The sequence below is a fragment of the Diceros bicornis genome, chromosome 38 (genome assembly GCF_020826845.1).
Source record: "Diceros bicornis minor isolate mBicDic1 chromosome 38, mDicBic1.mat.cur, whole genome shotgun sequence".
NCBI lineage: Eukaryota > Metazoa > Chordata > Mammalia > Perissodactyla > Rhinocerotidae > Diceros > Diceros bicornis.
In genome coordinates this window covers 10299975-10327135 of record NC_080777.1, presented here as the reverse complement: position 1 = coordinate 10327135, position 27161 = coordinate 10299975, and the positions used below count along the sequence as shown (strand labels likewise).

The 27161-nt window shown below is 47.7% G+C and overlaps 1 protein-coding gene across 2 annotated transcripts; it reads right to left on the bottom strand.

Moving 5' to 3' along the window:
• Positions 1-27024, bottom strand: TLR5 (toll like receptor 5). Of its 2 annotated transcripts, none has more exons than XM_058533648.1 (2): positions 26980-27024; positions 1-3601 (listed from the first exon to the last, which is right to left on the bottom strand). In XM_058533648.1, exon 2 carries the CDS (start codon positions 3595-3597, stop codon positions 1021-1023), a length of 2577 nt encoding a protein of 858 aa, XP_058389631.1. In that variant the 5' UTR covers positions 3598-3601; positions 26980-27024; the 3' UTR covers positions 1-1020. The 2 variants fall into 2 exon arrangements, with proteins under 2 accessions (XP_058389631.1, XP_058389629.1); XM_058533646.1 differs by lacking the exon at positions 26980-27024 and adding an exon at positions 26493-26941.
• Between the last annotated feature and the right edge of the window lie 137 nt (positions 27025-27161).

Below are 27161 nucleotides of genomic sequence, written 5' to 3'. Positions count from 1 at the left end.
CAAAATACATATAGATTTATTTTAAGATAAAAAAATACAACTTCAAAGAAACTTTGACTGCCTCCAGAAGACCCCTCAGTGTGTATACCCTCTCGAGGCCATTTGGGCAACTAAGAAGCCCTGATATCCTTGGCCAATTTAATTTTCCTGGCAACTCTATGAGGTAGATATTATCATGCCCACAGATAAGAACACTGAGGCCCAGCAAGGGTGTGTAACATGCTTGAGATTACACAGCTAATGAGCAGCAGAATTAGCACTCAAACCAGGATCTGTGTCCAAAATCCAAGTTCTTTCTGCAACAGCCTGAGTGGGTGATAAATGAGATGGGGGAGGAAATAAAGCTGGGATAGGTTGGTGCTAAATCATGGAAGTTCTTGAATGCCAGGCTGAAACAAAGGCTGCATGCAAAAAAGAATGTTCGTGACCCACTAGGGTTAGATCTGGAAGGTAAGCGTAGGAAGAGTGGTAATGAGCACAAGAGATCTAGTTATTCTCATCCTGGCTTCTTTGGGGCCACCTCTCATCCCTGAGACCGAGCGTGACCTGCACCCAGCAATGGCACCATTCCCATGGCCAAAGAAGGAAATACCACTTCTTTATCTGTTTGTTTTCTACTTAATGTTGTTCTGCAGAGCGCAGAGCACTCAGAATCATTGGCCAGCCCCTTCTGGAACTGACGCTGGAGAAAGGGTGTCAACCATCCATAACTTCTCTCAAGGTGCCCTTCCCATGACTACGATAGATTCTGTAGTCAACGGGAGAGAACAATATTATTGGGTCTGAAAAGAAATCAATGGATAGTGGGAACCTGTGGGGGCAGTTGCAATTTTCCAGATCTATTACTTTCCACTTGGAGGTCAGTGAGACAAAACATTGCGTTGTTATGAAAATCGAGAGATTTATATTGTTTTCATAGTAGGAAAAACTCCCTCCAAAAACCTCAAAATGGTAACTTTAATGCAAATACAAAGTGAAGAGCTATTTGTGGCTTGAGATAAGTTGAAACTGCTCCTTTGACTAGGAGATGGTTGCTAGAGCTTCCAAAGGAATGTTATTGTCTTTCTTTGTGCCCTTTTCTTTCTTTAGTATGTGTTGAGAGAGTTTATTGAGAAACCAGCCAACATCCTGGAGATCCTCAGGCCACCTCAAGTACTGCTGGGTCTGTACGAAGCCTCTGATGGACTGATGCTTCATCAGCTGGTACTGGGACAGGGACCCCACCACCACCATGATGAGAGCACTGTTGAGGTCAGATAAGCACCTGCTCTGGGCATAACTGAAGGCTTCGAGGCACCACCCGTCTCCTAGGAAGTGTCTGCTCACAAGGCAGACAACCTTTCTGCTGCTCCACACGGCATCCTGGATGTTGGTGATGTGATTTTCTCCTGGCACAAAGTCTCTTTCTTCAAAGCACAGCTTAAATCTGTTTTGGTCGCTGTACTGAGCATCCAGGTGTGTAAGCAAAGCATTCTGCACCCATTCAAAGTCTTTGCTACTGAAGCACAAATAGGCATCGTATTTGTACGTGTCTGTTTCTCTGCCCCTGGTACGGTCCTTGAACACCAGTCTCTGGGCTGTCATATAACAGGTGAAACAAGACCCCCGGAACTTCGTGACTATGAGGATGGTCATGAGAAACAGAGTCAAAGTGACAGTGAATAAAAGGAAAAGGGAAAAATTGAGAGACTTGAAGAATTCCTCTTCATCACAACCCTCTGTGGAAACAGAGTAGAGGGAAGCGCCAGAGAATGAGTCGGGGTACATGCAGTATATGTCTGCATGAGACCCAAATATAGTGACATTGGTTTGATTGAGCCAATTGATGAAGGCACTAAGCTCACACTCACAAATGAACTTGTTATGAGTTATGTCCAAGGCACTAAGTGATGCGAATAAATCAGGATCAGGAGACAGGAGCTGGTTTCTGGATATATCCAGGACCTCTAAATTAGCAGGTAAGTCTCCAGGAGAAAGAGCCGTCAGCCTATTGGAGTTGAGGCTGAGTCCCCTTAATGCAGTCAGATCACTAAATACTCCTGGTGGAAGGAAATTCAGGTAGTTATTATTCAAATACAAGACTTGTAGATGGAAAAGCCCCTTAAAAACATCCCAACAGAACCCTCCTTCCCAGGCAAGTTGCAACATATTTTCTCCAAGGAAAAGCTGTTCTAAGCTGAGATTCTTTGAAGGGGCATGACCTTTGTTACAAGTAGAAAAGCGATTTTGATTTAAAATGAGAATTTGGAGATGAGGTACCTGGAGGAGGAAGTATAGATAATCTAGATTTTCTAGCCTGTTCTCTGATAAGTGGATGAAGTTGGCTGTAAGTTGTATGTTTGGCAAAGTCACCAGTTTATTGCCACCCAAGAAGATATTAGGTATGTTTGGAATAAAATTAATTGTTTTAAGAGCATTATCCCGAAGATCTAAGGTCTCTAATTTTTCCAGGAATCTGAATGTTTCGGCCTGAATGATTCCAATGTGATTCTTTTGCAGATCGACATAGGCCACCTTAGGTAGTCCATCAAAATTAGAATTATAAAGTTCCCCCAGAAGGTTATATGACATATTGAGAATTTGGAGGTTGTCAAGTCCATAAAATGCTCCATCTGTAATCTTGTTTATCTTGTTGTAGGCAAGGTTCAGAACCTTTAACTCCTTGAGGGTCTCAAAGAGTCGGAAGTTCAAGGAGAAAATAAACCCATGTGAAAGGTCCAGGCGTATCACCGAGCTTCTGGCCAGGCCAGCAAATGTGTTCCGGTCAGGATCTTTGATGTTATGGAAGCCAAACCCAGAACCCATAATGTGGTAGGCAAGAACGAGAGAGAAAATCTGGCTTCCATTCATGGCACTGCTAAAGTTTCCTGTGACATCCACGGTCCAGCCATTGCCAGAAACATCCAGGGTTTCCAGGACCATGTTTCTGAATGGGTTCATACACTTTTTCCAGTCCACTGCGACCCTGCTGTACAGGTTATTTTTAGCAAGGCTTAAAAAGGAGAGTGTTTTCCCTTGGAGGGGCTCGAGCCCATGCTCACATACAATGGGTATTTGGTTGAGGGAAAAATCGATGGACTTCAGGGAATTCAAGTCCTGGAATGAAGGATGAAGGTAGAGACCACGAATCTGATTTATGGATAGGTCTAAGCGAGTTAAAGACTCTAAATTTCTGAAATAACCATCTTTCAATACAGCATCGGAGAGACCACAGGAAAAGAGTCTAAGTTCAAACAGATGGGGCAGCCCCTGAAAAGCATCTGGATGCAAGAAGTCTATCTGATTTTTGCCCAGGTCCAAGATTCGAAGATTGGGCAGGTTTCTGAAGGCTTCTTTGTCAATCGTCAAGGGGGTAAACTGAGTCCCAAGCTCCAGAAGCTGCAGCTGCTCCAGGAAGGGGAATGACGTGGTTGTGACTGTTTTGATATAGTTGAAGCTCAGTAGGAGGTTCTTGGTGGTGCTGAGGACCTGGGGGACCTGAGTGAGGTTGCAGAAACGATATAAGGCCACCTGGCCATCTGAGGAGCAGGAAGGAATTCCAAGCACAGGACTGGCCATGAGCACCACGCCTAAGAGAAGGTCAAGGTGATCTCCCATGATCCTGTGGAGAAGAAGAATGAAAACACAGACATCTAAGCTCAAGGCATTGCACATGGCTCCTGAGAATTTGGGGGATTCCTCTATGATGCGCCTGCTCCCTTAGTCCCTTTGTTCCTCTGGCTCCATGGACGTGGCTGTTGCTATATTGCCCGGTGTAGACAGAGCTGGTCTCACTCTCTTTCTATAAAACACTACATTGCATTTTCCACATGCTAGGCACTATCCTAGGTACTTTAGAAATATTTCACTTAATCTTTATAATAACTCTGTTTGTTCATTTACTAGTTCATGCATTCACTCATTCAAGATTTGCTGAGGGAAGTTAGAGAAAACAGCAGGATGAGCATTTTTGTTTCACATCAGCCAGGGACCCCATTCCTCACCCTCAGAAGGCTCAGCTGATGAGTGGAAAATAAATCCATTGATTTCTTTCCCCCCTGTAACCTGTCAAGGATGCTCGCCCATCTCCATCCATCTATCCTTACTCCATGCATAGTACATCTCATCATACAAAAATTGGGTACTTTACATAGTTTTCCACAAAAAGTCAGATTTGGCCAGTTTAATTCAAATGTATTAAGCACCTACCGTATGCCTGGCACTTGGGTGACTGCAGGAGTGCACAAGAATAAACAGAAACAGTCCACTTGCTTACGTCCAATAGGGGAGTTCACCGTCTGTCTGCATTGACCATTTGCTTCACATGTGTAGCAGCAAAAAGCACTCAATAAATGTGTCTGGCTTATGTTCCAAGTACTGTGCTGGGTGCTGTGAGAGGTACAGAGAAAACACACAAGGACCCCACCCTCAGAGAGCTTAGTGTCAAACCACTGGCATAGCACCTCCATCTTTGGTGCCTGCGATGTATTCAACTTGCTCGAACTATGACCTCAGAAGGCGTCTGTTGGAAGAAGGTAAGGAAAGAGTCACATGGCTCAGAAGGCAGGAGAATGAGTGGAAAAGAAAAGAAATTGGAAGAAGGCATTGGTTTATAAAGAGCTTTAATCCCATGAAACACCATCACTGGCAAGTTTCAACATCAGGGTAGATCGAGCATGGAGCCGTCATGGCGCTAAGGTAGGGCACGGGCCCTGGACCACCGGCTCGGAAGAGGTTTTGCTTTCTGTTGGGGCTGATTTGTGAGGGGTTTCCATAGAAACTTTGAAGCCATGACACGCAAATCAGTAGACATCTACTCCTGAGTTGACCCTAAGTATCCAAACTAGATATTTAATAATTAGGAAAAACTCGGTGAGAATGTTTATCCTAGCTCCTAATTTCTCCACCATTTCCTCCCAGAGGCTCAGGATAACAACAGCAGAGTCACTCTTGTTCCCTTGAACATCACCCCCACGTCCTCTCCATCAGCAAGTCCTGTTGGTCCCACCTCCCAAGACTACTCCATTCCAAGTCGCCACCATCTCTCCTCTGGGCTAGTCTGGAGACTCCTCACTGGTCTCTCTCATTTCTGGTCTCGCTCTCCATTCTCCACATAGAAGTTAGGGAATTCTTTTAAAAACACAGTTCAGCTCCTCTCTGCACAGAACGCTTCCTGCCTTCCCACAGCTCTCGGAATAAAATCCTGCAAGGATTTACATGATCTGGCTCTTGTCTGTCTCTTAGACATCATCTTGAACCATTCTCCTCCTCAATAACTTAGTCAACAAATATTTGCTGGGCATATACTCTGTGTTGGGCCCTGTTTGAGGAGCAGGAGATTCAGCAGTGAACAAGATAGACCAAGCCTGCCCTCACAGAGCTTATGTTCTAGTGTAGGGAAGAGGCAACAGACAACAAAAGAAGAAGAGGTACTATCAGGAGGAATGTAAAGCAGGAAAATGGAGACAGGGAGTGCCAGAGCTGGGGTGGCTGATATTTATAGAGTGGTCAGGAGAGGCCTCTCTGATGTAATGTTATTTGAGCAGAGACCTGAAGGAAGGAAGGAAGGGATATGGAGAGGCCAAATATTTGAGGTAGAGGGAACAGCCAGTACCATTGCCCTGAGGTGGCAGTTCCTCCATGTGGGGCTCCTGTCTGCTGTTCCAAACTCTTTCCAACCTCAGGACCTTGGCACATGCTGCTTCCTCTACATGAACTCTTTTCTCTCTGCTCCTCACATGGTTGGATCTGACATCAACATTTTTTCAGAGAGCCTTCCACTACACCCACTATTTGAAATAGCTCCTCGGCCCCATTACTCTCTTCGAAACCACCTTGTTTATTTCTTTCAAAGCAATTATCACAAATCCTTAATTATCTTGTCTAACTATTTGTTTACTTATTTATTGTCTATCTCTCCTTATTGTTAGTGCAATCAAGTCGATTCTGACTCCTAGCGACCCTGTGTCCAGCAGAGCAGAACCCTGCCTGATCTTTTTGTGTCATCCTCTCCCCTTCCGGCGCTATATCAGACAATGCTCCGCCGCTATTCACAGGGTTTTCATGGCCAATTTTTTCGGAAGTGGGTGGCCAGGTCCTTCTTCCTAGTCTGTCTAGTCTGGAAGCTCCACTGAAACCTGTCCACTATGGGTGACCCCGCTGGTATTTGAGATACTGGTGGCACAGCTTTCAGCATCCCAGCAACACACAGCTGCCACAGTATGACAACCGACAGATAGTGGTGTGGTTCCCTGACCGCGAAACAAACCCGGGCCATGGCAGTCAGAGCTGAATCTTAACCACTAGACCACTAAGGCTGGTTATCTCCCCTTACGAGGCTATATTCTCCATCAGTGCAGCACGCATTCAGAAGGATGCTTGGTGCTCAAAAGAAAAAAAAAAAAAAAAAGAAGAGTATGTTGAATGAATGACACTGCCACCAATGAAACATGAAGGCCTTAGATCTGTTTGAGGAACTTCGCCCCTTTTAAGCAAGAAAATTGCTTTTTTATCTATAAAACTTTCCATGTAAAACAGCGGCTCTTAATGGGCACGGCTGCCTCTTCACGACTATTCTATAAATGTGTAGGAATGTTTTGTGGTTGTCACAACGATGGGGTGGGTGTCCCTCCAGTAAGCAGGGACGCTAACATGCATGACTGTCCCATCCCACGCAGAATCGTCCAGCATCCACACAGCTTTAGGATGTCCCGCCAGACGTCACTGAAGATGAAAACCCTGCTCAAAATCACCTCAGAATCTAACTCTCTTTTACATGCCAATAAAACGTTTTTTGTATTGCTTTAATATATACCGAATTTTCCAGGAATGCAACCACCTTGTAAATCTAGGAAAGACTGTACCTTGTTTAGTTTGGAACGCTATGAAGAGTTATTCACCGTTTCAGAAAATCTCTTCACGATGGCCAATGCCTCCTTGGGGAGTCACGAACAATGTAACACACCGTGTCGTCTATGTCACCTTCATGGTGACTGCATTTATGTGTGAGTAGATTTATTTGGCCCTCGTTTCTAAATGCCAAATGTAATTAAAAAAAGTTTAAGAAGTGCCAGTTGAATATTTTAATACTTCTCTTGAATTCAAACTTACTCTATAAATAGATACAAGAGTCTGACTCACATTTCATTTTCTAGTGTAGCTGAACCCAAGCGTGCACATGTTCAAACACGTATTAATTCATTATAAATCACTTTCCCTTTTATTTCTTTTTTATGTTCCAGTTAGGGCATTATATTGATTTCTTTAAAATTATGTGTGTAGGTAGATTGTATTATATCTATGAATTTCATTTCAAAATAGTAAAAGGGTTATTCAAACATTTGTTATAAAAACAGACACTGGGCCTGACCACACTGCAGCCCACAGATGTAAAGCTTCTAGTTCTTTCTTTCCACATGCACTTACAGGCACCCCGATGACCAAAACCAGACATTCTTTAAGTCCTGTTTATTATTTCTGCCTACACAGTTTGTGATTATTTCTTTTATGGTGGGCCTCAGAGCCAATGGTCTTGTACGTAGAGATGACACAACACTGGTGGGGAGGTTGGCATTTTGAAAAATGGGACCGAAGTTCAAAGTGATCTCAATAAATAAATAGAAGAATTATCAGAAAAAAAATAGAAACCAGTCAGGGCTGATGTGGGCGTTACAGCTCAGAAGAAATCCCCAAAGGCCAACACCGGTCCCTCCTATCTTGAGGTTTGGGACAGATCCTCTAGGGACAGGCTCTGTAACTCCACTGTCCCTGCCATCTTCAATTATACTTTTGTAATGTACATTCTGTGTATTTCCCCAAAGCATTCCACAACATCAAATATAATCATGATGATGAAACTCACTTAAAAAGGGCAGATTGGCACTTTCAAAGAGAGTCGGACATTACAAGGAACGAGATAAGAGGCAGTTACTACAGCGCGCCCTAAATCGGGCTCTGAGTCTCCTGGCGTGCAAACCATTGGACTGTGATTCTAGAAGCTGGTACAGTTCTGGGCGGCACAGATAAACGCACGTGGTAGGAGCATGAGCCCTTATTTGGTAGTCTTGGGGGAAGATTCTAAAGATGTGCTTTGGAGGAGACAAGAAGAAAACTGAGAATGGGCAGAACCAATGGTCAAGGAAAGATCATATTCTAACTGGGTTTTGTGTATCTCACCTTTTAGTGTGAAGCAGACCCTAAATTAACCTGCAAGGACATAAGAACGTTAGCATCATGGCTCACATGTGAGGATGCTCCAGTGAGCTGTTGCTCTCTGTCTACACAGCCTAGCAGCAGACCACATACCACAGGAGTTCTTAAATGTTTTGAGGTCATGGACTCCTTTCAGAATCTATGATAGCTCTGCTTCCTTGCCCTCCGTAAATGTAGACTGCATCACAAACCAAACTTTGCACCCAATTTCAGAGAGTTCACTGACCTCCCGAAGCCTGCCCATTTCAACCTCATGAAATATGAGAACCTTTAGTTTACATATAAGAACCATCATGTTTTATGTTCTAGAACAGGGCTTGGAAAACTCTTTCTGTAAAGGGCCGGATGGTAAATATTTGAGGCTTTGCAGTCCAAATACCACAGTTTGCTGACCTCTGTTCTAGAAGAAAAAGGAATACAAATTTTGATTTCACAAATGAGGATTTTAAGTGACAGATAAACATGTTCTGAAATTGAACTACAGTACTTTTGGGAAAGAACTAACTTGGCTTCCAAATTGCTCACAGTTTTGCAGCTGCTGTTTGAGCCAAACACCAGAATGAATTCTCCTCTGATGTCACCAGACAGAAAAATCCCTGCAGAGACACGGGAGTGAGAATATCAGCTCAGAATAACAGAGTTAAATTTTCTAGTTTTACTTCTGTCTTTTTACAGATGACGCAGTGCTGGCCCTCAAATGCATATGCTGAACTAGGTGGCTTCACTTGAATTTGTGGTTACAAGGAGTGAAAGAGAGCCCCAGAGAATATACATTCCAGTATACTGAATTTTCAAGTCCATAGTAGGGAAGCTAAAATTAAATAGTAAAATGGGTAAGACCAGGGGCCAGCCCTGTGGCCTGGTGGTTAAGTTCAGCGTGTTCAACTTCAGCAGCCCAGGTTTGGTTCCCAGGCATGGACCCAAGCCACTCGTCGGCGGCAGTGCTGTGGCGGTGACCCATATACAAAACAGAGGAAGACTGGCATGGATGCTAGCTCAGGGTGAATTTTCCCCTGCAAAAAAAGACCAGTAGAACAAATAGATTTTAAAAGAAATTATTTGGGCTTATGTTATATTACAAAGATACCAGGCAGACCTATTTTCTTATGAAATACAGAAATGCATGAAATAACTACATTGATATCTCTGAAGCAGACCTCTGTGAGTCAAGTGCCAGGACAGGTAAGCAGAGGAGCCAGGTGTGCTGGTGAACCGATGGGAGCCTAGAACTCACGATGACAGAAGCTGGGAGGAGGGACCACTCAAGCAGGAGAGTCCTGGAATGGGAGCCAGAAGCCAAAACCGGTTGAAGTCAATATGACTGAGCACTGAGATAGGGCAAACCTAATCTAAAGATGAGAACCAGGCAGAGCAGACCAGATCAAACCTCGGAAAGATGAGAGTCCGGGAGTGGAGTGTGTAGGCAGCAAGAGAGCAGGTGGGCAGACGGGGGAATCCAAGAGAGAAGACCAAGTGACCTAAAACCTCGAACCCTAAATGGGCTGAAGCCAGAGGGAGCAAGAGGGGTGAGCGTGTGTGGGGTAAGGCCCAGAAGAGGCCTGCATAGCTGGGAGCCACTTGCAGAGAGGAGCGTCTGACCCCATTAGAGGAGTGCACCACGTAGTGGGGCAGGAGTGGAGCTCTAGAGGCGGCAGTAGAAGGAGAAAAGGGACAGACAGGGGCAGTGCGCTCCTAAATCACTATTAAAAAGATCACGAGAAGCAACACGTGCAGTTACTTATACTATTAGTTCTGCCATCAGGCGACATACGCGTTCCTTCCTAAAAATTACTGCACTATGCAGAATCCCACAATGAAACCACCGGGCTTCTGGAGAGAGGGGCCAGCACACAACAATCACAAAGGCCGTTGGTGGCACCTAAAACACCTAATAAAAATGGTAGCACAGTTTAAACATGTTGCATGTTAAGGAATACACAAACACTGCCATAAATATCTCTTTACCTTGAAAAAGACCTGAGGGCTGCTTGGGGAAGTGGGCGGCAGTGGGCTGCAGCTTGTGAGGGCCCGTGAAGTCAGCAGTAGAGGCGCAGGGAGGGGGTTATTTGCTATCAGGTGGAAAGTTGTAACACTCGTCAAAACACACGTGGAGGGGCCGGCGCTGTGGCCTAGTGGTTAAGTTCGGCATGTTCTGCTTTGGTGCCTTTGGTTCAGTTCCTGGGCATGGACCTACACCACTCATTGGCAGCCATGCTGTGGTGGCGACCCACATACAAAATAGAGCAAGACGGGCATAGATGTTAGCTCAGGGATAATCTTCCTCACCAAAAAAAAAAAACAACAACAACAAAAAACCCATGTGGAGAATGGAGCTCACTGGTGGATTTTTGAGGTGCATTTTGTTTATTCATACGTAGGTCCGTTCACTTGGGTATAGTTTTCTTCATTTAAACAAATGGCACATAAACAAATGTGAAATTCACATTCATTAATATGTTAATATTGTTCAATAATCTCCCCTAATATATCAACATTGTTCCTTAACGTGTCAGTCGCGTTGGCACAAATTCGTTATTTCAAAATAAGTATTAGAGCAGAATTGACTGTGCTCTAATCCAAGGCTCCCAGTTCAAATTTAGAGGAGAAAAGATGCAGGTTCTATCTGAGTCTGCCCTCCACGCCTGTGTGGTAGTTTGGAGGACCCATGGGATTGGCTTGGGAATCAGCCCTGGGAACCAGTGTAGATTCAGGTCCCAAAGGCTCAGAGACTGGGGTGGGTCGTGTCACCTCCAGCAGCCTCAGCGTGCTCACGTTTCAATGAGGGACTGAAGAAGATGAGAGGTTCTCAGCCCTGGCTACATATCAGAGTTACCAGAGGAGCCTCGAGAGCAAAGAAGCCCAGGCTTCCTGTAGACCAACTAAGTGAGACTTTCTTGAGTGGGCCTCAGGAATTCGTATTCTTCACAAGTGTGTGAATTTTATACACACTCAAATCTGAGAATCACTGGTGTAAACCAATGGTTCTCGAACTTGGCCACACATTGGAATCACCAGGGGATTTTTTAAAGACACAGGTGCCTGGGTCCCACCTGAGAGATGATGTAGTTGGTCTGGGCGGTGGTGTGGGCATCTGGAGTTGCTAACTCTCTCCACATGATTCCAACTGCAGACAGTCTGATCCCCTAGTCCCGCAGTTCCAATCCTGACCACATCTAGAACCACTTAGGGTGCTTTAAAACACTCAAAAAATTAAACGTAGAACTGCCACATGACCCAGCAATTCTACTTCTGGGTATACGCCAGAATGAATTGAAAGCAGGGACTCAAACAGATATTTGCACACCCACATTCACAGCAGCATTATTCACAATGGTCAACAGGTGGAAACAATCCAAATGTCCATTGACAGATGAATAAATAAACAAAATGTGGTATATACGTATAATGGAATATTATTCAGCCTTAAAAAGGAATGAAATCCTGTCACACGCTACAACATGGATGAACCTTGAAGACATGATGCTAAGTGCAATCAGCCAGTCACAAAAGGACAAACACTGTATGATTCCACTTATACAAGGTACCTAAAGTAGTCAAATTCATAGAGACAGAAAGTAGAATGGTGGTTGCCAGGGGCTGGGGGAGGAGGGAATGAGGAGTTATTGTTTAACAGGTACAGAGTTTCTGTCTGGGAAGAGGAAAAGTTCTGGAGATGGATGGTGGTGATGGATACAACCACAATGTGAATGCACTTAATGCCAATGAACACTTAAAAATGGTTAAAATGGTGAATTTTACATTATGTATATTTTAGCACAATTAAAAAGACAAAATTAAAGAGAAAAATATGCTACTACTAATACCTGAGCCCGACTCCTAGAAATTCAGGTTCCACAGGCCGTATTTTATAGCCGTATCCTGGGTACTTAGAGCCACACGCTTCTCAGGCCATGCTTTGAGAAACACTGGTCTGAAGGATGCCCTCCAACTCAGAACCCCTCTGAATCTCTTGGAGGAAGAAGGGCAGGTAAGAAAATTCCGAGGCTGTTGAGTGTGGAGTTTTGATTATTAAGTCTGGGCCAACTGGCATCCAGGGCTCTGAGGGGGTAATAGCAACAGAACAATCAATGTGGGCCTCCATGCTCCTGTCAAGGGCTGTTAATTAAGACAATGAGACCAGAGGGAGACGGGTCAGTATCCCTTTCATCTGAGTTGAATTCATTTAGCTTGAATCCCAGCCATTAGCAGAGCAGGTTCCCTTTCTTGACTTAATTGTCTGGACAGCAGAGCTTGGGTGAATTATGGGCCATGGTGTCTCCACCGGAAACAGGCAGCCTGTGCTTCGGGGGCACCTCTGCTCCCCGGGCACCACAGTTAGCCTGCAAATGCATCTGCTGGGGCCAGGGCGGCTGCTGTGTTCATTTAATGCTTGATCGGTAACAAATAATACTAGTAATGGGCTCCTTGGCAGGACCCAGGATTCCGAGCTGGGCTGCAAGGCTATGAGAGAATGCTTCAACTGGCAGATGACGGCCCACACCTGGCAGGTGGCCGGAGCACTGAGCATGGAGGACTCGCTGTTTGAGTAAAACAGTTCATTCATTTCCAAATGGGTGCTTGGGAGAGTTTCTCCAAAGCTCACATAGCAATAAAAATCCTGGACTGAGTCCAAATATGAGTATGGAATGCAAGTTCAGCCTTGGATAAAGGCTCAAGGCTAGTAGACAAGGTGAATCACCACGAGGCAAGTGCACTCTCTAGATGCAGAATCTAGCATCCCGTTGGAGCAAGCCGGCAAATGAGCACATGAAATCCAAAAGGTTGCTTCCAGCCCAGCATTCCGCCTCTGACGATGGTTCCAATAAGACATGTGGGTGACTGTCCTGCCACGAACCTCAGAATATGCTCCCCAAACACAGATCTAGCTTCCTTCCTAAACCACCATGACTCGGAGGCTCTTCTGGAGTGACCTCTTTTTCATTCACACCACCTCTACTCATAGTGACCAGCTGCTGTCGTTAGAACTTGTGCTTGTCCTAGAGAAACTTCATGGGCTGAGGTCCCACCGTGTGCCGATCACTGTGCTGGATGTTGAGGAGTCCCTGCCCGCAAGGGGCTCACGGTCTCTAGAGAGCACCACTTGGGGCCAGTGAGCACTGCCAATTCTCGGGCCCCATCCCAGCCCTACCGAACCAGAAGCTCCTGGGCTGGGGCCTGGCAGGCCGTTTTATCAAGCCCTCTGGGTGAGTCTGATGCACACTCATGTCTGAGAACCACTGGGCTCGAGTCTGGAGGGAGGAAAGAAATATATTCTACTAACTACACCACCATGTGCCAGCCCTGGTGGGTCAGTGGTTAAGATCTGGCCCTCTCACCGCTGCGGTCCAGGTCTGTTTCCCGGTCAGGAAACCACACCACCCGTCTGTCGGTTGTCACACTGTGGTGGCTGCATGTTGCTGTGATGTTGAAAGTTGTGCCACCACTGGTATTTAAAATACCAGCAGGGTCACCCATGGTGGACAGGTTTCAGTGGGGCTTCCAGACTAGACAGACTAGGAAGAAGGACCTCGCCACCCACTTCCGAAAAAATTGGCCATGAAGACCCTATGAATAGCTGCAGAGCATTGTTTGATAGAGTGCTGGAAGGGTAGAAGATGGCGCAAAAGGACGGGCAGGGTTCTGCTCTACTGTACCCAGGGTCACCAGGAGTCAGAACCCACTCTATGGCACTAACAACAAAAACAGAACCATACAGTGGGCTATCTTCACCTGTATATGCATCGACACACAGCTCTGAGCTTCCTCCCTTCCCTCGTCCCCCCAGGCTTTTGTGGGGACTATTGTTATCTCCTTATACAGAAGAGGAAACTAAGGCCCAGGGAAATTAAGTAACTTTCTTAAGACCACCCACACATCTCTGTCTGCTGCCCTCTGGTGTGGCTGGACAAATGGCTCAGCACAGGGGTGCTGCTGTAGCCCACCTCTCGGTCATCATCTGCTGATCTTGTGGCCACTTCCCCACAGTCACAAAAGGCGTTGGCCTGGCTCCCAGTGGAAGGTTACCCTCTCAGCCCCTTACCCTCTTCAACTTCCACAGGAAGGTCCACCTTACCCCCATGGTCACTCATTTCCGAGATGGTCCCCTCTGAAATGCTGAGTTCTCTCCTCCTCTCTCATCACAGCCTCCCCCTGGCAGGTGTCTCACGCCCTTCCTTCCCCTACCTGACTGTCTGACAGCCTCATAATACCCCTGAACCTTCACTGCCCGTTAAATGTATCTGCTTCCTTACACCATCCATCATTCTAGACCCCACGGACCTTCTCTTCAAACCCTCTTTCAACACCTTGAACTCTCATGCCTCGTTGCTCTTCTATCCCGTTTGTCTACATCAGCTGCCTGCCTTCCGTGTCTACACTCGGTGGCTGAGCTCTGTCAGAAAAAACCACACAACGGTGTGCATTGGTGCCCAGACAAAGGTGCCGTATGCAATCCCGCTGTGCCCTCAATACAACTTCCACATGCCCCCCTCTCTCCTAGCCCCTCAGGAATGATTCCAACCTTCACTGGTTTCCCTCACCCATCCTGCCTTGCCTCAGCCCTCTGAGAAGCCATCCGGGTAACTCACCATGTTCGGAAAGCAATGCCCACCAGGAGGGCTCCCCAGTATCCTGGGGGCAGCGCCCTGCAGTGCCACTGGGAGGTGGGCTCTTGGGTCAAGAGGGTGTGGCCGGACTGAGGGCAGGTCACACTCAGACTAATGCGGTCAGAGAGGGTGGCTCACTTGTGCAAACTGAGTGCAAAAGGTGCTCCATGGCCAGGAACAGACGGTCTGTTCATGCGAGCAAAAGCAAAGCATGCTGCCCACCCTCACTTCTCCTCAGACCCATCACGCGCCTGAGCGCGGACAGTCAGCATCTTCCCGAGCATCACGGATTAACACAGCGAGGTGAGAGCCTGACAAGCGACGACTGTTCTCCAAAGATGAATCAGAAAATCTGCACATTAGGTTCCTGCGCACTGCTGCGCCCTCAGGTGAACAGTGTACTTACTTAGATGCTCGGTGGGCTCATTAGGGTCTGTTTGCATCTCTAAGTGCAGGTGATTCCATAAGACAAAGCATTTCTACTGAGTAGCCTAGTGAGAAATTCCCCTTCTAGGTGTCGTCTTTGATCCATTACCACTGTAGCGGGGGTGGCAGGGATAGCACGAGGAACTCTGTCAAATGCCTCGCCGAGTTCCCAGAGCTGCCAGAAACTGGTCACCCCGTCAGGCTGGAAATGAGCTGAGTCCGATATGACTTGCTGCTCCTGAACCTACGCTGACATGCAGGGGTTCCCACTGCCTTTCCTCAGAGCTGCAGACCGTCCCTAAATCTCTTCTAATAATTTGTCCATAATTGCTGTCAAGTTCGTGGTTTGTGGCTTAAAAGCCCACCTGCATCGCTTTGTGTAAATCAGAATTCCATTCCTGAGGGTGGGTATTGCTTTGTTCTTTTTGGTTCACTGCCACATCACCAGCACCTGGGGTGGAATATGTCGGCAAATATCCACTGAATGAATGAACTTGCCACATCCTGCCTCCGGGTCCTCCCTCCCTCTTCCTGGCCTGCAGGATGGCTGCTGGGGTGTCGAGGGCTAATCTGCGCTGAGTCCCTTGGATGGACTGGTCCGGGCGGGAGGCTAGGACATTTCAGAGCAGCCCCATCTCACTTGCTCTCTTCCCTCCTACCAGGGACTGGTTATCTGCTAGTATTATACCATCAGCTTCTGAGAGTGAGCTTGTCTCTTCCTTCTTCTTCCTCATCTGGACATACCTTGAAATATCCTTTTGGGCATCTGTAGCACTTCCCCCAAATTCAGAGCATTTGAGGCTATAGCCTTTCAGCACCCCTTCTAACTGATCCAACACTGCCTCATATTCATCTTTTGTTAAGGACTCTTATTTCCATCTTTGGTGTGTGTATTCTTCAAATCTAACTAGGTGAATGAGGTCATCCTGGCTTCCTAATGCCACCCTGGAAGAAGCTTCCAGTACCACATCAATGCAGCTGGTGGGAAGTCTGTGAAGTTCCCCTTAGGACACCGCCAACATCGATTCCCCTCCCTTCCAATTGTGCTGTCTCTGCTCAGCTTCACGGCCCCGCTGCCTCCTGGCTGATTCCCCCATGGTAAGTCCTACCCTGACACATGCATCTCTCACTCAGCTACCTGAGGGAGCCTGTGGAGCACAGCTCTGATCAGAAGTCTTTGCTGGCTCCTTATGCCCACGAAGGTCAAACTCTTTGGGGTAGAAGACTCCAGGGTCCTCCACCGTGGACTATACTCTAATCCCGGAATGGTTGATTGGAGAGGGCCCTTACTGCTTGAACCCTCTCACGTGACAGAGGGGGGAACTCAAGCCAACATACCTTCCCGGCTGTATTAACAGTCTTGCCCTGTGCTCCAGGGATAACTTGCCTTCTCAGAGCTTGGCCTCTATCTGATTTCTCTGCTTAGGCTGGTCCCTGGGATTCAAATGCTTCTCATCTGCTTGTCCAACTGAAACTTCCTTCAAAGGCCACCTCAGAGGCCAGCTCTCCCATGAAACAGTCCTCACGTTCCTATAGGCACTTTATCTCCCTTGATATTCTGTTGGCATCTCCATGATAGCATTTTTATTACATTACGCCTTCCCTCTGGATTGTTAACCTCTTGAGGGCAGAGACCCAGTTCTACTCACGTGGTATCCCCTGCACAACTTAAGCACCCCAGTAATATTTTTTCCCCATGAATACTCTGAAGAAGACTTATTTTTGTCAGGAGTACCTACTTCCCAGGCCTACCACAAGGGGCTTCTAATCTGTTCTTATCTAGGAGCTCGGGGTCCTCTGGTTGTTTAAAGTCTTCGGTTCCTGAGACTATAGGACACTCATCACAGTGAGGATGGTGGTCAGTATTTTTTTGGTGAATCAGAAGAAAGGGCCCTTGTTTTCCTAAGGGAGAACAGGAAAGCTAGTTAAGAGGGAGAAATAGGGCCGGCCTTGTGGCTTAGCGGTTAAGTGCGCGCGCTCTGCTACTGGTGGCCCGGGTTTGGATCCCAGGCGCGCACTGATGCACCGCTTCTCCGGCCATGCTGAGGCCACGTCCCACATACAGCAACTAGAAGGATGTGCAACTATGACATACAACCGTCTACTGGGGCTTTGGGGGGGAAAAAAAAAAAGGAGGAGGATTGGCAATAGATGTTAGCTCAGAGCCGGTCTTCCTCAGCAAAAAGAGGAGGATTAGCATGGATGTTAGCTCAGGGCTGATCTTCCTCGCAAAAAAAATAAAATAAATAAAACTGTAAAAAAAAAAAAAAAGAGGGAGAAATAGAAGACATTATAGGTGTTTTTCTACGCCATACAGAAATTTTCTTTGTAGAAGAATTTAAAACTTTAGATGTGTCTCTGATTAAGCGGAATTTTTTTTTTAACTTTTTCTCTTTTTATTTTTGCTGGGAAAGACTTTCCCTGAGCTAACATCTGTTGCCAATCTTCCTCTCTTTTTTTTTCCCCCCTCCCCAAAGCCCCAGTACACAGTCGTATACTCTAGCTGTAGGTCCTTCTAGTTCTTCTATGTGAGCCACCGCCATGGCTACTGACAGACAAGTGGTGTAGGTCCGCGACAGGGAACCAAACCCAGAACGCCAAAGCTGAGCACGCTGAACTTAACCACTAGGCCATCAGGGCTGGCTCATGATTAAACGGCATGTTAATCGGAAAAGATCAAGACCATTTTGTAAGTCAAGGCAGACAGCACATCAGAGCTGAAGGGATCTTGAGAAATCTCAGGCCCAGCCTCTGGCTCAGAAGGTGGGTGTCTAAGCCAGCCAGTTGGATGGGCAACTTTCTTCCTTGTAACTCCAGGGAGGGAAACTCTACACTTTCATAATCCAATCCATTTTTATTAAATCACTACAGTGGTGAGGAATATCTGCCTTGGACCTAGAAGTCTCTTCCACGACATTTCTGTGGTCATTTGGTTACCAAGGACTCACACACAAGGATGAGGGCAATCCACTGTCTACTCCATGGTGAGCAGAGAACTTGCGGGTTTCTTTCTTTTTCTGCGAGGAAGATCAGCCCTGAGCTAACATCCATGCCAATCCTCCCCTTTTTGCTGAGGAAGACCGGCCCTGAGCTAACGTCTATCAGCAATCCTCCTCCTATTTTTCCCCCCTTTTCCTCCCCAAAGCCCCAGTAGATAGTTGTGTGTCATAGTTGCACATCCTTCTAGTTGCTGTATGTGGGACGCCGCCTTGGCATGGCTGGACAAGTGGTGCGTTGTTGTGCGCTCGGATCCGAACCTGGGCTGCCAGTAGCGGAGCGCGCGCACTTAACCGCTACGCCACGGGGCTGGCCCCGAACTTGCAGGTTTCTAGAGAAAAACAGCTAGGTTTGCCATCAGAGTTTGACACTTCTAAGCAGCACAGCTAGGTAAATTATGGCAGAGTTAGGAGACTGGGTAATTATTGAGTCTCAGATTTAGGATGAGAAGGGTCCTGAAAGTTGAAGAATTGACGTGTAGTGTTTCTCATCATTTTACAGACAATTAAACTGATGCTCAGAGTGGTTAAGCTCTTGCCTAAGGTCACACAGCCATTAAATTGTGGAGCTAGGATTTGAATCCAACTGCAAAGTTAGTTGTCATTCAGATCTTTCAAAAAAATCAAATTTGCGTACACTGCAAAACAGATACAGACCTCAAAGGGTGACTGCGTATGAATTACCTGGAGATCTTGCTGAAATGCAGATTTTGATTTAGCAGGTCTGGGGTAGAACCTGAGATTCTGCATTTCTTCTTTGTTTTTGGTGAGGAAGATTCACTCTGAGCTAATATCTGTTGCCAATCTTCCTTTTTTTTTTTTTTTTTGCTTGAGGAAGATTAGCTCTGAGCTAACATCTGTGCCAATCTTCCTCTATTTCGGATGTGGGTTGCTGCCACAGCATGGCTTGACAAGTGGTGTAGGTCCGTGCCCAGGATCTGAACCCATGAACCCAGGCGGCCCAAGCAGAGCGTGCCGGACTTAACCACTATGCCACAGGGCTGCCCAAGATGCTGCATTTCTAATAAGCGTCTAGGTGATACTGATGCTGCTGGTTCACTGACCACAATTTGAGCGGTAAGGACTTAAGGGACCTGTTATTTGCCTCATTGCTCACTACTCAGACTGCCTGGTTCTCCTGGGAATAAAGTATGACCAAGATGCTGCATGATCACTTTGGAAAAGGGGGCTATTAACATACATTCACTGTTAATTCTTTCCAGCCCTGAAGGAGGAAGCATCAGATGGTTTCTCAAAGAGGATCAGTTGAGGCTTCTGAGGCCGGAGAGCTGGACAGAGCACATCGTGTTACTTGGAGCTAAGGCAACACAGGGCTTGGGTGCAATTTCTCTGGTTCCAGGACAGGTGCTTCTCCTGGAGACCAGCAGGGGGCGCCAAAGGGCGTAGACCGAGGGGAGGAGCCCACGGAACTGCCCCCCACAGGGAGAGGCTAAGCTGGGGGTGTGGAGGCCAGGGCTGCTCTGAACTGAGCTCGCTGAGAAGTTGCTATTGCTTGTTTACGTTAGAGTGCACACAGGCGCTCCTGGCAGGCCGGCCATTCCTAAAGCAGAGGAAGAGGAGGTCACGACTGAATTTCAAAGCAGGACCGTGCTGTCTTTTCTTCCTGGGCATGCACCTTAGAAGGAATTATCCACCTCCCATCCTCAAGCGCCCTTTGAGGCTCTGTATCCGTTTTGCAGTGTACACAATTTTGACTTTTTTTTTTGGAAAGATCAAAATGGCAACTAAGTTTGTCACTGAATCCAAATCTTAGCTCCACAATTTAATAGACGTGTGGCCTTGAGTAAGTGCTTGGCCCCTCTGAGCACCGGTTTAAGCATCTATACACGAGCAACAAGAATAGTTTTTACTTCCTCCCCAGGAAGCATCACGGGCAGCTTCTGAGGACACTCCAGTGGCTGAACCAGAGAGTCCAGTTATTAATGCGTAATCTTCTCCTATTTCTTGCTCGCTTAAGTAGACAGACAACTCCACCTCGCTGGAAATGTACTCCTTTTAGAAACCACTGAAGGGGAACAGAGGAAATGGAATTTCTCAAAACACTGGGGTGGTTTGGTGTTTGTCTTTCCTGCACTTATGAGAAATTATGTAAAAACTTGCCCTATTTTCTTTAACATCTTCAGGGAGTGGTCCCCCAGACCACGAACCAACAAAAACAGCAGCATCCAGAGGCAATGATACTCTGAAGACTGTATGTTGAAAACCCAGATGCTTTAGGCACAGAATGGCTTCTCTTGTGTCTGTGCATTACAAAGTATTGAGCAGCTTTAAAGCATCTGCTTGAAAGAAATAATTCCATCCGAGCGATTATTAAAAACTAACAAGTAGTATGACACATTTAAAATCTTTGGGAAAAGATAGCGCACAGAGGAATTGAACATCTCTACCTGTCTTCGGGTTCAGGCAGCACCAATATTCTCAATTAGAAAATTAACGTCGGAGGTTCTGACGGTGTCCCTGAATACAACTCAGCGAAACCTGGTGTGTTGATGGGCGACTCCAAGGCCAGGAGCCAGAGCACGAGAGAGCTGGCAAGTCTGATATTGCATCCCCGGAAAGTCACGACACAGACAATCTGGTAAGAGCAGTGAAAATCATTTGGATTGTGATATAAATTGGAAGCAGTTGCAGGGAGGCACGGCGAAGAGAAATCTTATTAAACCATGATCCGTTAGACACAGAGAATGCAAATGTGAAGAGAGATTATAAAACACTTGAGAACTGTCCTGGGAAGATCTGGAGTCTGTGCTGAGCTAGCAAACGCATCAAGAGAAACCTCCCCGGGCCGACAAAATCCAGTCCGCTCTGTGGCTGATGGAGACACTCCCTGGTGGGAGGTGAGGGAAGGGAGAGGGAGTGAGTCAGGCCAGAAGGAGGGGGACCTGGTCTTCAGGCCTGCCAGGCGCAGAGGAGGAAAGATATTTCATTGGCGGTGCCCCAGAGACTGTGAGCCCGGGGAAGGCAGAGCTGGGAACCAAGCCTCTGCTGGAAGCACATGTTCCTGTCATGTGCCTAGTGTCCTGGGCCTCCAGAGAGTTTCATCGAATGTGGCATCTGCCCTGGGCACGCTGCCTAGGGTGACTGTGCTCCATTCTGACTGGCGGTAGAGTCATCAAGAGATTTGGCTCCAACTTGCTGTTGCTGGTAACTTCCAAGATGTGTGAGATCATGGCAAAGACCCTGGGCTGGGAGAGGGGAAACCTGAGTTCTAGTCCTCCATCAGCCACTATCTGGGCATCCTTGATGAGTTTAACTTCCCTTGTGCTGTGTCTGCATGTGTATCATGGCGAGTGTGAATGGGAAGCATTTTCATATCCCTGTAAACTCTAAAATCATCTACTGAAACTTGCAGAGTATCATGACAGCAATTTACAGACCAGGGCACCATCTTCTTTGGAATGGTACACTCACCCTCCCTTTTGGCAAATTAACGAGTCTTGGTGGAAAATGTTATGAATGTACCAATAAAACGAATAAGTAAAATGGACCCACATATATCCTGGCCTTAAATAGCAACTTTTTTCCCCACTAAGAATTTACTCTCAGAAGGGATTGCTTCTGTGGCTGGACAATATTTTGAGATTAGAAAACTTTCTCCCCCTCATATTTCCACCTTGTCCCTTCCCACCTCCAGACCTCTGGCAGTATCCCATGTCACTGCCCCAGGCCAGGGATGTGGCAGAACTGTACCCAGAAGTAGCTTGCAGGTTCTTCTGGCTTTGATTTCCCAAGCAGGGCCTTAGGTTGAGGACACAGAGGCTTTTCCAGGAGGTACAGAAAAGAGGGGGATTGGTGGGGAGAAGCAGAGAGGCTTGGAATAAACAGGAAGAGAAAGTAGGTCTGTGGGTCCCAGGGGGACAGGACTCTGGCAAGACTCAAGAGTCAGCTGTGTGGTCCAGAAGCAGCAGAGATCAGCCAGAGAGTGGGGATGAGAGCATGCTCAGTGGTAATCCATATGGACCAGACTGGTGAGCTGGATCACCCCCTCCCTGACCTCAGGTCTGGCCAACTCATAAGATCTGGAAATTGCGACACAACCCCGGGGTGGTTTCTATTCTTGCCAGCCTGGTGAGATGAAGCCTCCAAACAAATATTAAGTTGCTACCTAGAAAATGAAAGGAGAGGCAGTATTTCTTGCGCACCAGAGCACATTAGAGATTCATACTCGCTATCCTTTCATTTTGCCATGTTGGGAAAGGAAATAAAGTTAGTCTTGGAACATTCTAGAACCAGATAAGTCTCTGACCAAGATGAGGGGGAATCTCAGGTCAGAGAAACTCACGGCTTTAGATCTTGCCTTTATTATGGATGTCTGAGTTCAAATGCCGGCTCATTCTCCCAGTCGACAAAATGGAGTGGTTATGAAGATGAAATGAGATGGGACGTGTAGCTCATATTTTTGGGTCCCTTGCCATGCCTTGCACGTGGTAGATTATTTGTTGACTATTAAATTATTTATTGACTATTAAAGCTAGTCTAACCCACAATGATGCTGGGTCCAGAGAGATAACTGGTTTGGCGACCTTGGACAAGTCATGCTGTCACCAGTGCCAGGACTATGGATCTTGTAATGGAGTCAGGAAGGTCAATCTCAATCTACAGTAAAGTAGGAACTTGCTTCCCTTGAATTAGCATGGGAATTTCAGTGCCTGGACCCTGAAGCCACACATGTCCAGTTCAAATCTTGGCTCACCACTCACCACTGTGTGTTACCAGGTGAGCTTCCTGGGCCTCATTTTTGTCATCTGAAAAATGAGCATAATAACACCACCCACCCCCTAGGTACTCAGAACAGTGGCTGGTTCAGAGTAAATGCTGTTGATGTGTTTGCTATTATTACTGGTGTTATTCATTTGTGCACAGTAAAGGAGAAAATGTCTGGCCAGCCCCCTTATGAAGGAAACTTGACTCTGAGGCATTTGAGACAAGTTTACCAGGGGCCATGGAAGTGATAACCAATCACTTCCGCGTTGCAACATTCTGTGGTTGGATTTAGCAATAGCATGACTTTGGAGATGACACAAAATGAAAGTTCTCTGGGACATTTGTCGGGGAGGGAAGACAGGGGAGGGAGGTTTAAATGAAATACAATGTGAAGAGGGGCCTTTATCCATATTCCTCAGCATACATGGGCTCTTTCCCTCCTGCATTCAACCGTGGTCCGATCTCTCTTATCATAAAACAAACAAAAGAAATCTCTTGATATAACCACTCCTCTGGTCATGCTGAGCGAGAATCTATCCTTTCTTTAACGGCCAAACTCCTCAGACATGAATTCTGAAGACTCTGCCCAAAGTTCCCATTGCCCATTAACTAGCCTCTTTTTGACCCCATGAGATCTGGCTTTCCTAGGGAGCTCCCCTCTAGAGGTTCACCTCCTTCTCATCCATCCTTGTCTAAACCTCCCTGATGTCTTTTTTAGCACGGACAGCTGTGGCCACCTATTTCGTCTTGAAACATCTCCGCCCTTGGCTTCCCTGATTTGCTTCCGAACTTTCGGACATTCTGTTTTCTACCATTTCCTTCCCTCGCCCACGCCCCTGGCTTGTAGGTTCTTCCCAACCCCTTGTTCTTGGCTTAGACTTCCTCTCTCAGGGGTCACATTTGCTTTGACAAGTTGGACCGGCCCCACTATACTCCCAAGATCTCTCTCTCTCTAGCCCTGACCTCATCTGTACTCAAAGCATGTATTTCAGCAGATTAAAGGATATCCTCCCTTGAACGTCCTGTCATAACTTCAGACACAGTTTGCCCCAAAGTGACTTCAAAATAATTTGGAATTTTTAAAATCCTCCAAACAGAAACATTTTTGCAGAGCACTCAGAAGCATATTCGTGGACCTCTCCCTGGCCCGGGGACCCAACTCTCGTGTGGCACCACCTCCTCCCGCCTCGCAGGTCATAAGCCAACCTTCTCCTTTACTCTCTTTATATAACTAATCACCAGATCCTATTTTTTTCCCTTTCAAATGTCTCTAGAGTTGTTCCTCCTTTTCTATTTTCATCACCCTGGTCCCTCCTTCCATCCATTACATGTGTATTGGGCACTATCTCCCAGGAACCATGTTAGCCAGTGGGGCTTCATCAAGGATGAACCCAGTCACTGCCTTCAGGGAGCTAACAGCCATTTTCAGGGAGGCAGCCACCAGAGGGCGTGATGCTGCTAGATGATGTGCACGGGATGCAGTGGGTCACAGAGGATGCGCAAACCCAGCCTCAGGGGACCTCTACTCCCAGGGGACAAAGACAGAGTCCTAAGGATTAGGAGGAAGAAGCTAGGGATGGCAGTGGGCATTCCTGGCAGAGGCTGCCAAACAGCATGATCAAGGGAGAGGTGGGAGGCCAGCCCTGGGAGCCCCCTGCAGTAGGAGTGGCTCAGAAGGTCGAAGTGTGAGTTCGAGGTGGGAGCTGGTGGGAGGTGAGGCTGGAGAGGATACTCTGGGCCCAAGAAAGACCTCGCATTCCATTCTGAGGGCAGTGGGGCTGCGGAGGGTTTGGGTACTGCCGCTGCATTCAACTCAAATGCTTCAAGGCCTCTGGAATTTGGCTCCACCAAATTTATCCAATCTTAAATTTCTAATAAGAACACAACCCACACCTTCTGCTCCAAGTAGGTGAGGTGCTTCACTGTGCCCTATATATGGCTGAATTTCAATCAAGAAACACGTACCAAATGCCTATGTGTCAGACACCAACAATGGCTCAGGGGATCACCAGATGGGTGGACACAGCCCTGCCTCAGTAAGTGGGGCAAAGACCCCTCAACTCAAATGAGCACAGCCAAGAGCTTCAACAGAGGTCATTTCTAAATGCAGCTGGAGACCAAATAGCTCCCCAAAGCCCGTTCTGCCTTTTCCAGCCCACACTGGCTGTCTTCTATGAACTAGCATAAGATATCACATAATTCACACTTAATTCCTCTCTAATTGTTTCACAGGTGCTGGCTTTGTCTCCCCACCTTAATCTGGAAGCTTCTGAAGGGCAGGAACAATGCCTCAAACTTGAGCTGGTCCCATAGAGTGAGCACACTGTAGGTTGCGGCCCACACATTGGGAGCTGTACAACCGGCACCAGGAATCACGGATGCTTGAGATCTGACTGAAGATTGAGACCTGCCAACACTAAGATTGACACAAAAACATCTGGATTCAGCAACCGTACATTCCCGTGACTTCCTGTATCCGAGTCTGTGAGCACGCAGAGACACACACACAGGCCTGTTTTGATTTGAACACTCAGCAAAGCCAAATTTCCCGATGCAGGGAAATCAACAAAGAAGGCTCTGTGATGCCAGGTACAACTTCCCCAGAAGTCTTCCCTCCTCAGAAACAAAACTAAAAACCTGGCAGGGTTGGCTCTGTATTCAGACAACAGAATCTAAAAGCTTCTTGCTTTGCTCAGAGCTGTAATGCTCAAGGGGACGATCCCATGACGTCGTTTAGGGTGGATGGATCAGTCAGGCTGATATGCATGCATGTGGTCAGAGAGACGGTTAAAATACGCTTGGTAATTAGCTTTGGCCTGGGCCCCTCCTCTGGGACCCCCCTGGCACCTTCCCACAATCCCACAACTAAAGGATTAGCATCTAGCACCACAGAACTTCTCCCTGCCCCAGGGCTTCCATTCTGACTGCCCGTGCCTGGCACACGGGAGGTTCCTGGCCGTTATCTTCTGCCCACAAGAACAAGGGTGAAGCCAGTCAGGGAGTCCAGGAGATCTTGGACAGACTTGGCAGAGCTCAGATGGGCTGAGTAAATGCAGGGAAAAGTGATCAGACCACACGTCTGTCAAGGGCCAAGCTGTGCTCCCCAGGGCAGCTGCATAGCGTCAGCAGGTAATCTCCTATGCCCTTCTCCAGGCACTGAGCAAGCAGACAGCACCTCAGATGTACTTCATGTCCAAACGGGGCATCGTATTGATCGGGTCACTGCTCAGCAACACTATCTATCTGAAGGGCACAGGGGTTAAGCCACTTGTTTGTGGGTCACGGTGATGGATAGGTGTGTTCCAAACACAAGGTGACTCCATAGCTAACCCACCGCAAGCAGAAAGCTCCCGCCATGGATTCCTACCCAACATGGCCTGGGCAGCCTTCCCGGAGCAGCACCCCTCACCCCCAAGACAATCAACCAAAGCCACCCTCACCCCTTAGAAAATGTCCTTCCCGCCGTGGTTTTCCAGGAGATTTGCAACTGTGCTCTTATCTTCATAGGCAGATTTTTTTTCTTTTAAACACAAAGGTCAACAATATTTACCGTGCAGCCTCTGCCAGGTTGCTCCACCCGGAGCTGTGGGTTCAAGGCCTTTTGTTGAGAGGCTCAGTCACTTTCTGGGATTTCCATGGCCCCGCTAGAGGTGGCCGTCTCCTCTTTCGAAGGAAGACAGTGAAGCCACCTGCCCCTTTCCAAGGTGGGGATGGAAGCGACTTGCTCACAGCCGAGGTCTCCTCCTGTCCCTGCGGGGCACAAGGTATCCACATGCCCTGCTCCCCCGCCGCCGTCCCCCCAGGCCGAGGGAACTCCGCCTCCCGGGGGCCCCCGAGGAGCAGAGAGATCGTCCCGGGATGGGACGCAAGGCGCGGGGAGGAGAGCTGGAAGCAGCCCCGGACGCCACCGGAGGGGCAGAGGCGCCCGACCGCCGCAGGCAGCCCGGCTCCCGCCCCGCCGGCGACTCCGGGCCCGCCCCCGTCCCCTGCCGGGGGCGCCAGCCCTCGCCTGCCCTGCTGCGCTGCACGGCGCTCACCTCCGGCGAGGTCCCCCCGCGCCGCGCGCGCCTCCGCTCGCTCCTCCTCGCGCAGAAGCGCCGCCGGGGGCCCGGGCTCCGGAAGACCTCGCCGACCCCGCCCACTCGGCAGGCCCCGCCCCTGACCGGCCCCGCCCGAACAGGCCCCGCCCCCCCGCCAGGTAACCTCTTCGCGCTGCTGG

What these genes read in the sequence shown, in the direction of transcription:
- TLR5 (XM_058533648.1), bottom strand. Translation starts at nt 3,597, where the DNA reads ATGGGAGATCACCTTGACCTTCTCTTAGGCGTGGTGCTCATGGCCAGT.